We start from the raw sequence: 13,790 nt of genomic DNA, 5'->3' as shown, positions 1-13,790 counted from the left end.
TGTGTGTGTGTGTGTGTGTGTGTGTGTGTGTGTGTGTACGTGTGTGCGCGCGTGTTCCTGCTTTTTTGTATGTACTGTATGTCAGCATCCTACAGTTACATCCTCCACAAATGACTACATGTGTGATCCAGTTTGGGTTTTGTTTTGCGATATTTTTAAACGCCTGAAATGAAGATTATGTAAATGGGCTAATCTGGACTAGGCAGCTTGCATTACAGCCCCGTAGACCTGCTGTGATTGAAAATGTCAGTGCCAGATGATGTTGAAGGGCTGTGCTAGATGAAGGAGCCCACTGTCGCCAAAGCCATTTAATCACAAAAAAAAAAAAACACAACACATAATTTAAATAAAAAAATTCTAAAAAAAAATAGGGGGAAAAAGGCTCGACTTGTCTCCTTGACAACATCCTTCCTGACCTGTGTTCCAGCTCAGCGTGCCGGACATTTCTCTCAGGGGACGAATTTATGGTGATGTAAAACCAGATATCATTACACAACATGCGTGCATGATGACCACAGTCACAAGAAGGACATCACATGTTCACAGGGGATTTTTTTTATATAAACCTTTGACTCCTTTCATTTCTGCCTTTGTTGCTGACATTTCTGAACTGCCATTTCGCTCTGCTGTGATCTCACGGACGGTAAAGTGTGTTCAAGATGTTTAGAGAGAGTTTAACCAGGAGGGATTTTATGGTGTAATTAAACTTTCAAGTCAAAAGTAGTGTACACTGTCAGAGACTGAATTTTCCTTTTCCCTGTGGTCCTGTGCCCTACACTGTCCTCTGTTCATGTCAGCAGTGCAGCAGCACATCAACAACTACTACACCTGTGACATAGTGTGAAAAGGTCACAGGCCAATAGCTAAGCCCTTGGCCCAGCACAGCTTACAGCTTATATGCCCTCGACAACCCCGGTCACATTTAGAACATTCCACTGCATGATGTCTCAGGCTGTGCATGCATCAGGTTTTATTTAAATTACCTCTGGGTGTTGTGGCACGTCTGTGTGAATGTGTTCTGTTTAGTGAGCACCAGCCTGTGTGACTGAGTCACATAGTCTTAAGTGTATGCATTCCAGACAACATTTGAATAAAGCTGTACATATCCTGTCTTAAACATCCTGTTCAGAGTAGTAACACTGGTTTGGACGGGAAGCCCACTCTCATGTGAACAACACAGCAGCTGGTGCACAAAGCTACTGAAACTGAGGTGACTGAACTGGGATTTTCTTAGATTTCAAGGCTGAATCTCATTAGCAAAAGATAAACAATACAAACAATAGCAAAAAAAAATGCATAATGGAGTAAACATGGTCTCAATAACGCTCTAACATTTTAACAAGGTTGAGATTTAAAGCTAAATGAAAATCTTTAAAATGCCAGAAAACTCAGGCGTAAGTTGTGTGGGTGGCCTTGCTGTGAACCGTCAACAACAACAGACCTCGTTTATTTTTTATGCTTTGTTCCTCGAGCCAAAGACAAAAAAGATAGTCATTTATGTCAATGACTTGGAAAGTTCTTAAATGTGGACTATTGCTGCTCCATGGCTGCTGCCTTTAATGCAACTATCGAATATTTTCATAAATGTGTAATCATTATGACAATAATTCAAATAATCTGACGGGATACATGTAAGTAAGAGGAAGAAGAAATCCAGTGGGTCAGACAACAGACAAGTACATATAATACTATTTTCTATTATAATTTAATTTACATTTGCATAAAGCAAGTGATAGTGGTAAGTAATAAAAATATCTACAAGAATGTGTCTCAACAGCTGCAATACACAGTCTGTGAGTGTTGTTTCGGTGGCATTTGACATCTCACTGCTGCTCTATGCTCTGATAAACATAGACCAAAACACTACAGAATCCTTGTTATCACTTTCTGGATGTAGATAGTCTTGTTCAGGCCAGTGTCTTCTGACTACTGGCATGCGTCGTCCCTGATCGCTGAACATCCTGTGCCAATAAGGTCATCAGTCCAGATACACAGCTGGTGCTATTATGACTGGGAATATAAAAAAAACATTTGTTTCCCAGACGCCTTAAGTAAAAAGGCAGAGGGCAGGTGGTGTTCAGGAGATAATGTAGAGATATGTAACTATAGGCATGTGTGAAACACTGAAGATACAATGCTCTCTACAGCCATAATACAGCAATCTACTGTAATAATGTCTGGCAGTCAAAGTTAACAAATACTCTAGTCTACACTTCACTGCTAAACCTCTGAATTACAGTGAATTCTAGTACTTGAGTATCAAATAAAGTTCAGTTTTTAAGGTGAACATGTGCGTGTATACAGTTCAGAAAAAAAGTGAATCTTGGGTTTAAAATATTTTATCACAGATATACTCTGTTTTCCCAAGGTCGAGACTGAATCTCCGAGCTCAAGTTTCAGTCCTTTCAGTTTTTACACGCAGACTGGCTTCCTCTCTATCTCTCCCTCATTTTCTCTATCTCACGCATTTAGGGGAATCAGTCAAATGACATTCACAGTATCACTGATTTAATGTCCATCTCGAGAGGAGACACCTGGTCACCAAAACCGGGCGAGTGTCCAGCCAGCATACGACCCAAGCTGAGGGGAGGGAGTGTAAATACAGCCCACACAATACTGGATTTTTGAGCCAATACCAATAACAATATCTGATAACAATATATCAGCCCACTTGCATAAGAACCTAATAAAATAAACACTTTTGATTAAGATCCCTCAGACTTAGTTATTTAAGAATTGTGGCCATGATACATGCTGAACATTAGCATTAAAAAATACATCTTTCAGTTCTCTGGGGGGTCAAACAATGTAAAGGCTACACTGTTGTGAAACTAACTCTATTACTGTGCTGCAATGTCTTGCGATTCAATGCCAACGTAACCATTGATACCAATATATCTGCAACAACCTAATATCAACAGTTACTACATATCAGCCCTGCTGATTTATCAGTTTAAAAGAAGGTCAGCTAACTCACATATACTCATTCAGACAGGCCGAGACACATTGGACCAGAAGCGCTGTTTTCATCAGAATGGGAGGTTAGTCAGCTTTGTCACATGTAGTTTTCTAAGCATCCCATCGCTCCAACAGCACTGCTCACTCTTTGAGCCATATATGGCAAGAATGGCATGAATGGAAATTTTGTGAGAGCTCCCTTATAAAGGAGAACACTCGAAGTCTCTCTTTCTAATCTGATCTTCCATCTTTTTCTCTTTTTTAACCACACACTCAAGATGACTGCACAATTGTGTACAGAAGCAAAATGTTGCTTTTGTCCTTCTTTGTCTCACTGTCCATGTGAGTCATGATGCAAGCTCCAGCTTTGTCTGATACTACTGGCCTACTCTTGCCTTCTTTTCCTGTTGATCTTTGTCTCTTTCTCCTCCCTTTCCTTTTTCCCCCCTTTATTTGTGCCTCTCTACACTTCTCCACTTCCCATCTCCTCCTCTTTCCGACTATCATTTGGTGCACTTGCTCCATGCAGTGATTGCATCTGACATGACTTATATAATGGGTTTACAGCCCGAGCTGCTCTGAAGGGAATTACTGGCATTCCTGAATATTTGCCTGCTAGCTTAAGAGTCAATGTTTTTTTTGTTGTTTTTTTTTTTTTTTTTTTACTGTACCCTCTGTTATTGGTGTATCTATTTACCATTCCTTGGCTGTCTGCCTCCCCTGGCGGTTTGAAGCTCTCTGTGTAATGTCAGGAACACCTCCCCATCAGCAGTTCTACACTGCAAGCAAGTCGTTTTGATGTGCAGTTCACACAGTTTCTTCCTCAGTCTTTTGAAATCTAGGTCAGCTCTATTATTTATTAATTGCTGTTTCACAACTCCCTTAGTCTTCCCACTGCTGCTCACAGAGCTCCAGCTCCTACAATACAGAATCTCCGGCATGTCTAATAATATCCGCTGTGGCTCTGAAGGAGGCCCGCTGGGATTAGTCCAAAAAACACAAGATGCCTCCACAATGCAGTCGTAAAATTTTTGAGCAGAAGTATCCACATTATGAATCAGAATTTATCAAACCCTCTGAGGCACTAACACTGATTTTCAAAATACCAATATGAAAATATATATATTTTTTTATTTTTATGACAATAGACAGCTAGGTATATCACCATAAATTTAAACAACAAATCAATTATCTCTCTACACGATGGCATTTTGTTGCTTGACTGGCGGTTATTCCTGGCCATCATCTCATTGACCATCTCGCTGTAATATGTTCCGAACTGTCAAAATCCTGTACTGTGTGTTTTAGTGGCTACTGACCTTTGCCATATCCTCAGCCCCTCCCAGAGGCAGCGATTGCCGGTGGGACGAAGGCCTCATCAGAGACTCCGGTCCGATCTCTAAACGAGGCCGTTTGATCTCTGCATACTCCACCTCTGACTGGCTGCTAGGCTCAGGCAGGTATATGTGTTCATAGCGAATATGCTGCTCCTGTCCCCTGCAACAGAAAAAATACAAACATAGCACATTAGAGAACAGGACTCGAGATTGAGAAACTTACTGCACATTGAGCTACAGGCAACAGTTAATACTATGGGGCTTGTAATATCGAGCCTTGCTCAATTATGAGAGTTTCTAATGTAGCTGCTGATGAAAGAAAACAGTATATTTCTTCATGCGCTGGTGTCTTGTGTAAGGTTTTTGGCCATATTAGCAGTGTGGAAGACTGAATGGACATTCATGGACATAGACGATGAACCACTCTGATTTTGACCAGAAATATTGTTGTATGTATGTTGGAACATCTCTAGAACTATTGACAATTTAACGCTAACATAGCAAGGTGGCAAATGGTAATATCAGCATGATAAAATACCCTTAGTTAACATGCGTATTAGCATGCTAACTGTGGGCCTGTTAACATACAAACGTTAGCATGGATTTACTGTAGATACTGGCATTCAGCTCAAATGGTTACGGTTACGCTGCGGTGCAGCTGAGGCAGATAAATTACAGTTGAAACTGATGAAAGTTGAGCACAATCTGATACTGTAGGAGGGAAAGACTAGTCCCGAGGAGAAACTAGTGGAAGATAAGGACCATGTGTGAAGTTTGACAGCTTGACTGCTGTGATCTTTTGCCTGAAATACTAGACCAGACCTCAATAGCAGAGACAATACTTCCAAAGCAAAATCAAGTGAGAGGTGAAGATCAATCAAATCAATGGGCAAAAGACAAATTAATCTTCAGTTTAATTCTGCGTCAAGTCAGACTGATACCCCAGTCTGAGATGTGAGGACATCAGTAACTCTGAGACAATATTGATCTTGTGAGCAGTAGACAAGCTTCGGTGCTGATTTTGTGCGAACACAGTGGTCTAATCAAATCCCATTTATACAAGCTACATTTAACCACACAAAGACACATTTGTACAAAAGCACAAAATGACAGTTACAGCCTGAGAGCAGGCTGACCTAAATCTTTACTGTTGTGTTCAAGGCACACACAAAAGCCAGCTGGCCTGCTTTGGTTCAAACAGAATCATCATAAAGTAATCACTGAGGACTATTTTTCTGCAAATTGGGAGCATGTAATGGGTCACTCAGTAGTGGAAAGTGGAAAGAAAGGGAATCAAGAAAATTGGAAATGGTGACTCACTGTAGCGCTACCACCTAATGGTTTTAAATATAACAGTGTATGGTAGAGCGGCCCTTGTGTGGGGCCACACACACACACAAAACTAAAAAGGTGCTTTGTTTTGACTCGCAGAAGACCTACGGCACTCCCCCATTCAGTACCGCAAATCTAGAACTGATCTGGATGGCTAACAGGTATCACTGGAGGAGGGGGGAGCCCCATACTGTAACATGATCTGATCGTGATCCGCTATATGTGTGGTTCTAATATAAACCACATTCTGCACATTTTCATCACATTAATCAAACTCATTAGCACACAGGGGGTGTACAGTGCACCAGTACAGCGGACCCTTGGTGTGCAGTCAAATGACAGGTTCCGAATGTTAACTGCAGTAGCTGCTTGGATCTGGGAAATTTTATTAGCCCACATGTAAATGGCTCTCTGTTCTTTCTGAGGAAACGGTTTTCTCAAGTCTGCCCTGGAGGCAGATGCCAGAATGTCACTGACTTCGCTGCCAGTGTCAAAATGGAAGTGGCTTCTGAAGAGGAGAGGGAAAACACAACCATAATTGCTGGTCCAGGCCCACAATGGCCTAGTGTGTGGTTTCTCTGTGCGCCAAAGAGCATGGAGCCTGTCTCTGTCTAGGAGGGTGCTGGTGGGGTGGTGTGACAGTCCGAGACCATCCTCTGACTAGACCAGAGGTTTACACTGGGGAGATTTGTCATGTCACTTACGTAAGATGCCAGAGTAAATCTGCATGTTAAAAGGTGACAGGAGGTGTCAAGGGAAAAAATGGATTGTGGGTGTTTATCTGTGCGATTGCCAAAATAGTATCTTGAAAAATAGGGGGCAAAAATTAATGCCCAGCTGGTGTTTGGCTGTGTTGTCCCCCCACCCACCCACCCCAACACATTTTTCTCACTCATTCAGTCGCACACTTCCTCATCTCCATAGAGGGCTGGCACTTACATAATCACATCATCAAGCTCTAGCCCACCCACCCCCCTGTTCTCCCTCTCCCTTTCCCCCTTTCTTTCTCCCTCTCCCTCTTGTGAGCGTGCAGAATAAGCTGATCCCTGGGGAGGATTTGTCTGGAGGATGAGAGAAAGAGATGTGTTATGGGTGGGGGGCGGAGCGTGTGGGGAGGAGAGGGAAGGGGGGGGGGAGGCTGGGCAACAACAAAACACAACACAACACCACGGCCCGCAACAGCTCCATCACTTTCTTATTGGCTTGGGCCCTATTACGACAAGAACAGAGATCATGTGTGCTGATAGCGGCCTATTATTGTGAAAGCACTACGGCGTTTGTGCGGCTGCCAATCTCTTCGCTGCTTCCCAGAGGAGCAGCCCCACAGCTGTGCACGGCGCAGGGGCGGCTAACAGAGAGTGAAGCGAGGCTAACTGCACCACAGCTGGGATGAATGAAACTGAGAAAGAGCACCAAAGAGGAGACAATGGTTGGAGTAAAATAAAATTTAACAGAAGTGCTCAAACACTTCTCTGTTCATATAGCTGAACACATAAAAATCACATTTAATCACGTCCTAATAGCTAAATTAACAAGGGACAGGGATATTTACAACCACTAAACACCAAATACTGGAATAACTGAAAGCAATTTTTTCGAAAAATCAATTTGTCTGATTTTTGGGATCCACAAGGCATTATGTGGTTAGAGGTAGTGGTGGGGAAAGCAGTCAATTCCTAGAATGTACTTCAGCACTGATGCACTAAACTCCTCATCAGTTTTTCCTTGGAAATAATAATAAAACATTTTAAAAAAAGACATGTGAAAAGATTGTACAAAACAAAACAAAGTAATATAATTATGTAGGTAAATATGCAAAGAAATAGAACCTTGTAAATAACAGCGATAAATTAATTTAGTTCAGAGCTAAATTACAAGAATAATCACAGTGAGTGAAGACTCATTTTGTGTTACAGCGCCAGATTTGTTTGCACTCTACTCTGGTCTGACCAGAAAAGAAACCCTCTTAAGTGGTTTCTCTGTCTTGTTACGCTTCTTATAAAATTTATTCTCTCCCTTTCTCAAGAAGCCTGGGTGATCTCAGACAGATGGGAAGAGGCGGAGTGACTGAGATATTGCCTGGAGTAAAGAGGGGGAAGAAACAAACAACTAGCACAGTGGCTTACCAGTGATTATACTATTGTGGAGCTCTGACCTGTAATTGGGGTAAATATGGAGCATTAACTGAATAGCACATTTTCACCTTGCTTTCAGCTCAAGACAATTAAAGAGCAGAAGAAGGATAGACAGATCTATCATACTGAGGAAGAGAGAAAGCCATCCTTAAAGGAAAGCCCAGTTTCTAAGGTCATGTTTGTGATTACATTTTCTGTCAGAATGTGAACAACCCCAATCTTGCTACAAATGGAGACCTGTCGTGCTGAATTACTGAGACTTATGAAAGGACAAGCACACATCTGAGAGGAGAATAGATTGAAGGATTGCCAAGGCCAGAATTACACTATTCAGACTCTGAATGAGAACGCAGAATGAGGGCTTTAGACTGGATTCTAAGCCCTCCATAGGAATGCCGAAGGCCTGATATATTCAACTGAAAGCCTCCCCACCCACAGACGCCTGCCAGCAAGACTAGCGGTTAATTTCAGTCTCCACAAAGAAACGTGGGCTAACTGCTAGTCTCCCCTTTTGATATGATGGTTTTTTTTTTTTTTTAATCTGGTGAAAAACAACTTCACTGTTCTACTGTCGAAGTTTCACACGGCATCTGTCTTGGAGAAACAGGCAACATTTATACTCAGAGTGACTGCCAAAGCACCCGTGACTGAATGAAAGGTGTCAGCAAATCAGGAGCTGGTGGGCAGCAGTTGAACAGTGCGGTGTTTATTTCTGTAGCAACCCATGACCCAGTGTTCCCACACTGCGGGCTAGGCTACACTAACCATTAAACAGTGCCTTTACAGTGAACACCATAATCCCATCTGATTGATACTTAAAGACGCTGACACAACACGCACACACTGCCACAGAGTCATTCTACCATCTGCTGTCTGCTGTTGTGACGCCATTGCATTCCAGACACACAAATTATTTGACAAATCTTGAAAGAGAGCCCCCACTCCACCCCCGGCATACTGTTCATGTAACAGATATCTGCCAGCTGATTTCTAGTGAAGTCAACCTCTTGAATATTTAATTTTTTCTATTCCTTGCATGTTTTCGCGTATGCATGAAAATCTGCCATGACAATCAAATGAAGAAAAAATATATATGTTCTTGTGACTTATCCTCTGTGCATCATGCACAATTCATGGCAGGCACATAAATTATTCACAAGTACTCATCAAGACTCATCCTCAAAAAAGCATGGCTATATAAATAATAAACAACTTTGGTAGGTACAAGACCTGAGTCTCCAGAGAGAAAGCACTATTCATACAATGCTTTGCATGACTTACTGTTGGTCTATTGAGGATGGCAAAACTCTGCAAGCTCCATTGCCTGCAGAGCCATTTAACACAACATTACAGAGGAGCGGCTTGCAGATGCCAATTACATAAGGATTACACTGGGGGAGGGTTAACAGGCAGAGGCTTTAGTAGAATAATACTGCATAAAAATGCAGCCTGCATGAAGCTTCCATGAGCATGCTTTGTCCCGCAGTCATCAAGACTCAAGGACAAACACATTAAAGGGGCAACACTGCCACTTTCATGTTATCGTGACTAACGGTGAATTCCACAACATGCATCTAGGGTCTGAGAAAATGTAAGAAAACAAAATGTCAGCTACAAACCACAGCAGAGGAGGATGCTGAATATGATGTATAAAAAAAGATTTTATAATTTTCAGATAAAGCTACAGCGATTATATTAGCCTTGCATATTTTCATGCAGTTATTTTCCTGCAACGTTTTTTCATTTACACACCCTCATGCTTTATTTGCAGTGCAAATACTGTACAAATGAATGATTATAAAACAAACAGCACCCACTACAGCAGGTAATGAAATGCGCAAGGATTCTAAACATGGTGCCATCAAAAAAGAAAAAGCAATATATTGCTTATGAGAATAGAATTTATATTTGAGTGTGGTAAACCTACCTCTCATTCCCAGGCTGAAACTCTGACAGCAAGGAAGGCCGACGGCGATGGGGCTGGGCCAAGTGGGAACTGTAGTCCCTGGCATGAGAGTGGTAGTCGACCAGTCCCACTTCCTAGAACACAAACAACAAAAAGTTTTCAGCATTGATCCCTTCTCTTATATCTTATAATCTCTTATATATAATATTTTTTATATTTTTCCCCTCCATTCCCTGCCTTGTTCCCTCTGTAATATCCAGTCCTTTTCTCTCCTGCTCTCATTTCTCTCATTTGTCTTTCACACAAGTGGAGTAACCCATACAGCTACTGTAAACTTGCGCCTCTGCCAATCAAGGATTGCGGGACACAGCCCATCAACCCTCATCTCCTCCTGAATGTGATGACAAGAGAGAGCAGTAGGATTAACTACATGTGCAGCTGTGGGGATCCTGGGGGGTAAGCCTTGGATTCTCCCGCCATACCAGAACAAAAAAAGCCTTGTAAACACTGGAGGTCAGATACTGAACTTCTGTATCACCTAGAGGCCTCTTCTTTGAAGCAGACAGCTTTGTCTGTAATATGTAGAGGAAAATAATCTTGATAATTAGGAGATGTGGGTGGAAATAATGGGGAAGCCTTAATGTGACTCCATGGTGACAACATGAACTTTCAACTCAAACATCTAATGAGGGTTCTGTGTGCAAAACAATGTAACCCGGGAATGTTTCTGTTGGAAAAACACCAGTGGGGGCCTCTGGGGTCAGACCCTCTCCAGTGGTTCAGAGTAATACCCTGTTTACTAAATACCCACCAAGCACGCAAAGCCCGAGCTACAACTACAGTAAAATCTCTAAAATGTTGAGGCACTACAGGTGGTCCATTAAACGCATTGTGTGCCGGGCCCCTTACCGTGTGCTGCCGCTGCAGCTGCAGTGGTAGAGAGACAGGGTTTGACAGGTGCCGTGTGTCCAGTCCAGTCCTCCGGCCCGGGGGCACAGACTGGGGATGAGAGGACATGCTGGCACAGCCGCTTCCTCTACAGGCAGGAAGTGGGTGTGGCTGCAGAGCAGATGCTGTTCATTATTGGTTGTTTCTCTTAGCCAGAAACCTGTAGAGAGAGAGAGAGAGAGAGAAAAAAAAAACAAACCATGAGACATTTTTGTAGTTGAGGAACCTCAGATGAATTGCATTGAACACCTTTGTACCTGCACAGAACAATACATAAAACATCGTACAAAAACACGCAGCGGTTGCTCGGAAACAATTTGATGTTTTCTGGCTAGCACTTCCAGAGTACTTAGAGATGAAAGTGCGCGTCTGTCTGCTCCGGATATCAGAATGTCATCACCTCCCTACCACAGCTGCTCCCCCCTCCAGTGCTCCTAGTAAAGGAGTGAGAGTCCCTGCACCTGCTAGACTGAACCCCTCCTTCACTGCTTACTGAATGGCCCACTGTGCTCACACTGAGGACTCACAGACAGAGACCAGCCAAGTCAAGCAGCTAGCTGGTAAACCAAAAATACTCTGAGTTTAATGGGGCTTTAGAGGCAACATAAATAACTCAATGACAGATAGAGATGTAGGCCTGGAGAGTCAGGCACTAGATTTTAATTTCAGATGACGTTATGCAAACCAGAGTGACTCTTCTCATCGTCTCTTATTTTGACATTTCCAACAATGTGTTATATGACCCACTCCTTGTAGATGAGGACAGACATTGGCACAAGATGACAAAATTGCAGCAAAGAGCTCAACTGGTAGAGTGTGTACCACTTAGGCTCAGTCCTTACCGCAGCAGCCATGGGTTCGAGTCTGACCCATTGCCCTTTGCTGCATGTCATCCCCTCTCTCTCCCCAACTTTCCTTTCACTCTCTCATTGCCCCTATATGAATAAAGGCAAAAACTGCCCAAAGGAATAACTTTAAAGAAAAATAGTGGCAAAGAAATGTCATACATCTGTGATTTAGACATGGTTGGGATTTCTGAAGTTAGATAAACAGCAAAGCGATATTTATTGCAAAATTTGCAGGCAACCCATGCTGATACAACACAACAAACATTTTCCACCATTTGAAATGGTACCATCTCACGGAGTACACAGAAAGTCTGTTAGCACCAGCAGCACCCAAGCTCGAAAACTTCAAAACCCAGCAGCCGTCACTCCTCTCTGCCTTCAGTCATTAGTGTCTTTAATTCAGACAATTCCAGTGGCTGTTTGTCACTTTATGTCTCACATTTATCTAATCCATAAAAATTTTTTTAATTATTATTATTAAGTGGCACATAAAAGTAAAATACAAATGCCAGGTCCAGTGTGCAACAGCCAATGTGTTGCACAACATGTTGATTATTTGTGCATTTATTTAAAAAGGTATAACAGGCAACTTCTCCACATCTAAAAAAGACAAGGCCCATGTTATATATTTTGTTTAGTTGTGTACTTACATTACCTCGAATTTTTCATTCAAATGTAGAGAAATCTGCCATTTTATTCAAGGTAACAGTCCATTTCATTTGGTCACCTGTCAACGATGACATATCCTCTTGGTGCAGGTGTCACGCCTTTTAGATCTTGGTCATTTCTAACTATAGATTTTAACTGCTTTATTCAGTGATTTTACCGGCTTCGATCGCCTGTTCCTTTTGTTTTGGAGTACAGGAGACCTCTGTGGAAAATTCAGCTCCCAGTAAAAACCTCCAGAACGATTAGCGCTGAAGGAATCCTAACCAGTAGTAGCCGACTGCACTGACGGCAATGCTGGTGAAGACACCAGCTCCCATGATTCCACACTACTTCATGGCGTCACACTCCGCCCATTGTTATTGTTTTAATTAAGAGACCCCAAGCGGCAGGAATTACATATTGTGCATTTAAAAACATTGGGGCTGTTACCTTGTTGAGGTGTTAATGTTACACCATGTGGGCTGCAGAGAATATCAAGTTATTGATTCAAATATAACTGACAATTTAGAACCATAACAGACCTCTAATTTGATTTATTTAGGATTAAATCCTAAACTGGATAGACCTACTGAACTTCAAATTAGTTGCATGTTGTATGAATTATCGATATTGAATGAATTTGTGGATTTTCAAGGTCCAGGCAACATTCAGCTCTGTCCAGCCGCTTACTGCTCTCTGTTCAGGCACTCCAAAAAGCCTGTGATAGTAGTAGTAGCTAGACTAATACTTGTGATATGTGTCCCTGTGACTCCTGCCAACAGAGAAATTAGGACTCCTGCCATTTCTATGAGCCAGTGACTAATGATGCCTCTCCCTCATAGCTCATGTTTCAGCACTGAGTGAGGCACACAACAAGCGGCACGGTGGCTGAAATACGGGCTCTCAACATGGCACTGATCGAAATCTTGACAAGACAGCAAAGTGCTCTGGGTGCGCTGCAATTTTATTAACTGAATGGAAAAGCCACCAGCACTGGGCCAAACTCCTGGAGCATTTTATTTCTAGACACCAATGAATGAGATTGTCACTGAATTTAATCATGTGCTTGTTTTCAACAGTAACCATAAATAGTTTAAAAGCATAACAAGAAATTTTTAAATAAATATTAAAACTGTCTTTAAAAATAGTTATTTATTTAATTAATGAATTATTACTAGGATATCGCCTGAGAGTTAGTTTCCTATTTTGATCTTGTTACAACCCAAATGAGATTAATTTAATTTAGGTGCTTCCTTCATTTTGATGAAAACACAAAAGATCTGGCCTAGATGCTATATAGGATATATTGTGCTAAATAAATAAGCTGTTTAATGGCCTTTGATTCATGATGCCATCTCTCTGTCTACATTAGCATGATTTGTTAACTGCCTGGACCTGTCATGTCCAATTCATGTTTTCTGTGTCAATAGGGATCCAGATGGGTCCACATGGATTCACATGATGTAAAGTTCATCATCTGCCTAAGTACACGAGGTTCCTCATGGACCCTCTGCAGACGCCCGTGTGCAGCACCAATTTGAGTCCACACAGACTGTCCACTGCGCGACCTCGGCAGCCACGAATGCACCAGATGAGTAACGTGGACGCTGGTTTCTTGCATGTCTGTATTGTTTATTTCCCATTCTTGGCCACATTCTTATTAAGTTCATCTTTTTAG

General features: G+C 42.0%; 1 protein-coding gene across 1 annotated transcript in view; it reads right to left on the bottom strand.

Annotated features, from left to right (window-relative positions):
* The window catches only part of ncor2 (nuclear receptor corepressor 2), an 86,132-nt gene that overhangs the window by 55,310 nt on the left and 17,032 nt on the right, over window positions 1–13,790 (bottom strand). Inside the window, 3 exon segments of the mRNA XM_022751495.1 lie at window positions 4,278–4,455; window positions 9,690–9,802; window positions 10,578–10,776. Of these exon segments, the coding sequence (XP_022607216.1) occupies window positions 4,278–4,455; window positions 9,690–9,802; window positions 10,578–10,685 (399 nt within the window). The 5' untranslated portion in view covers window positions 10,686–10,776.

Source organism: Seriola dumerili, unplaced genomic scaffold, assembly GCF_002260705.1.
Source record: "Seriola dumerili isolate Sdu_G_001 unplaced genomic scaffold, Sdu_1.0 BDQW01000017.1, whole genome shotgun sequence".
Classification (NCBI taxonomy): Eukaryota; Metazoa; Chordata; class Actinopteri; order Carangiformes; family Carangidae; genus Seriola; species Seriola dumerili.
This window is presented reverse-complemented; position numbering and strand designations above follow the sequence as displayed.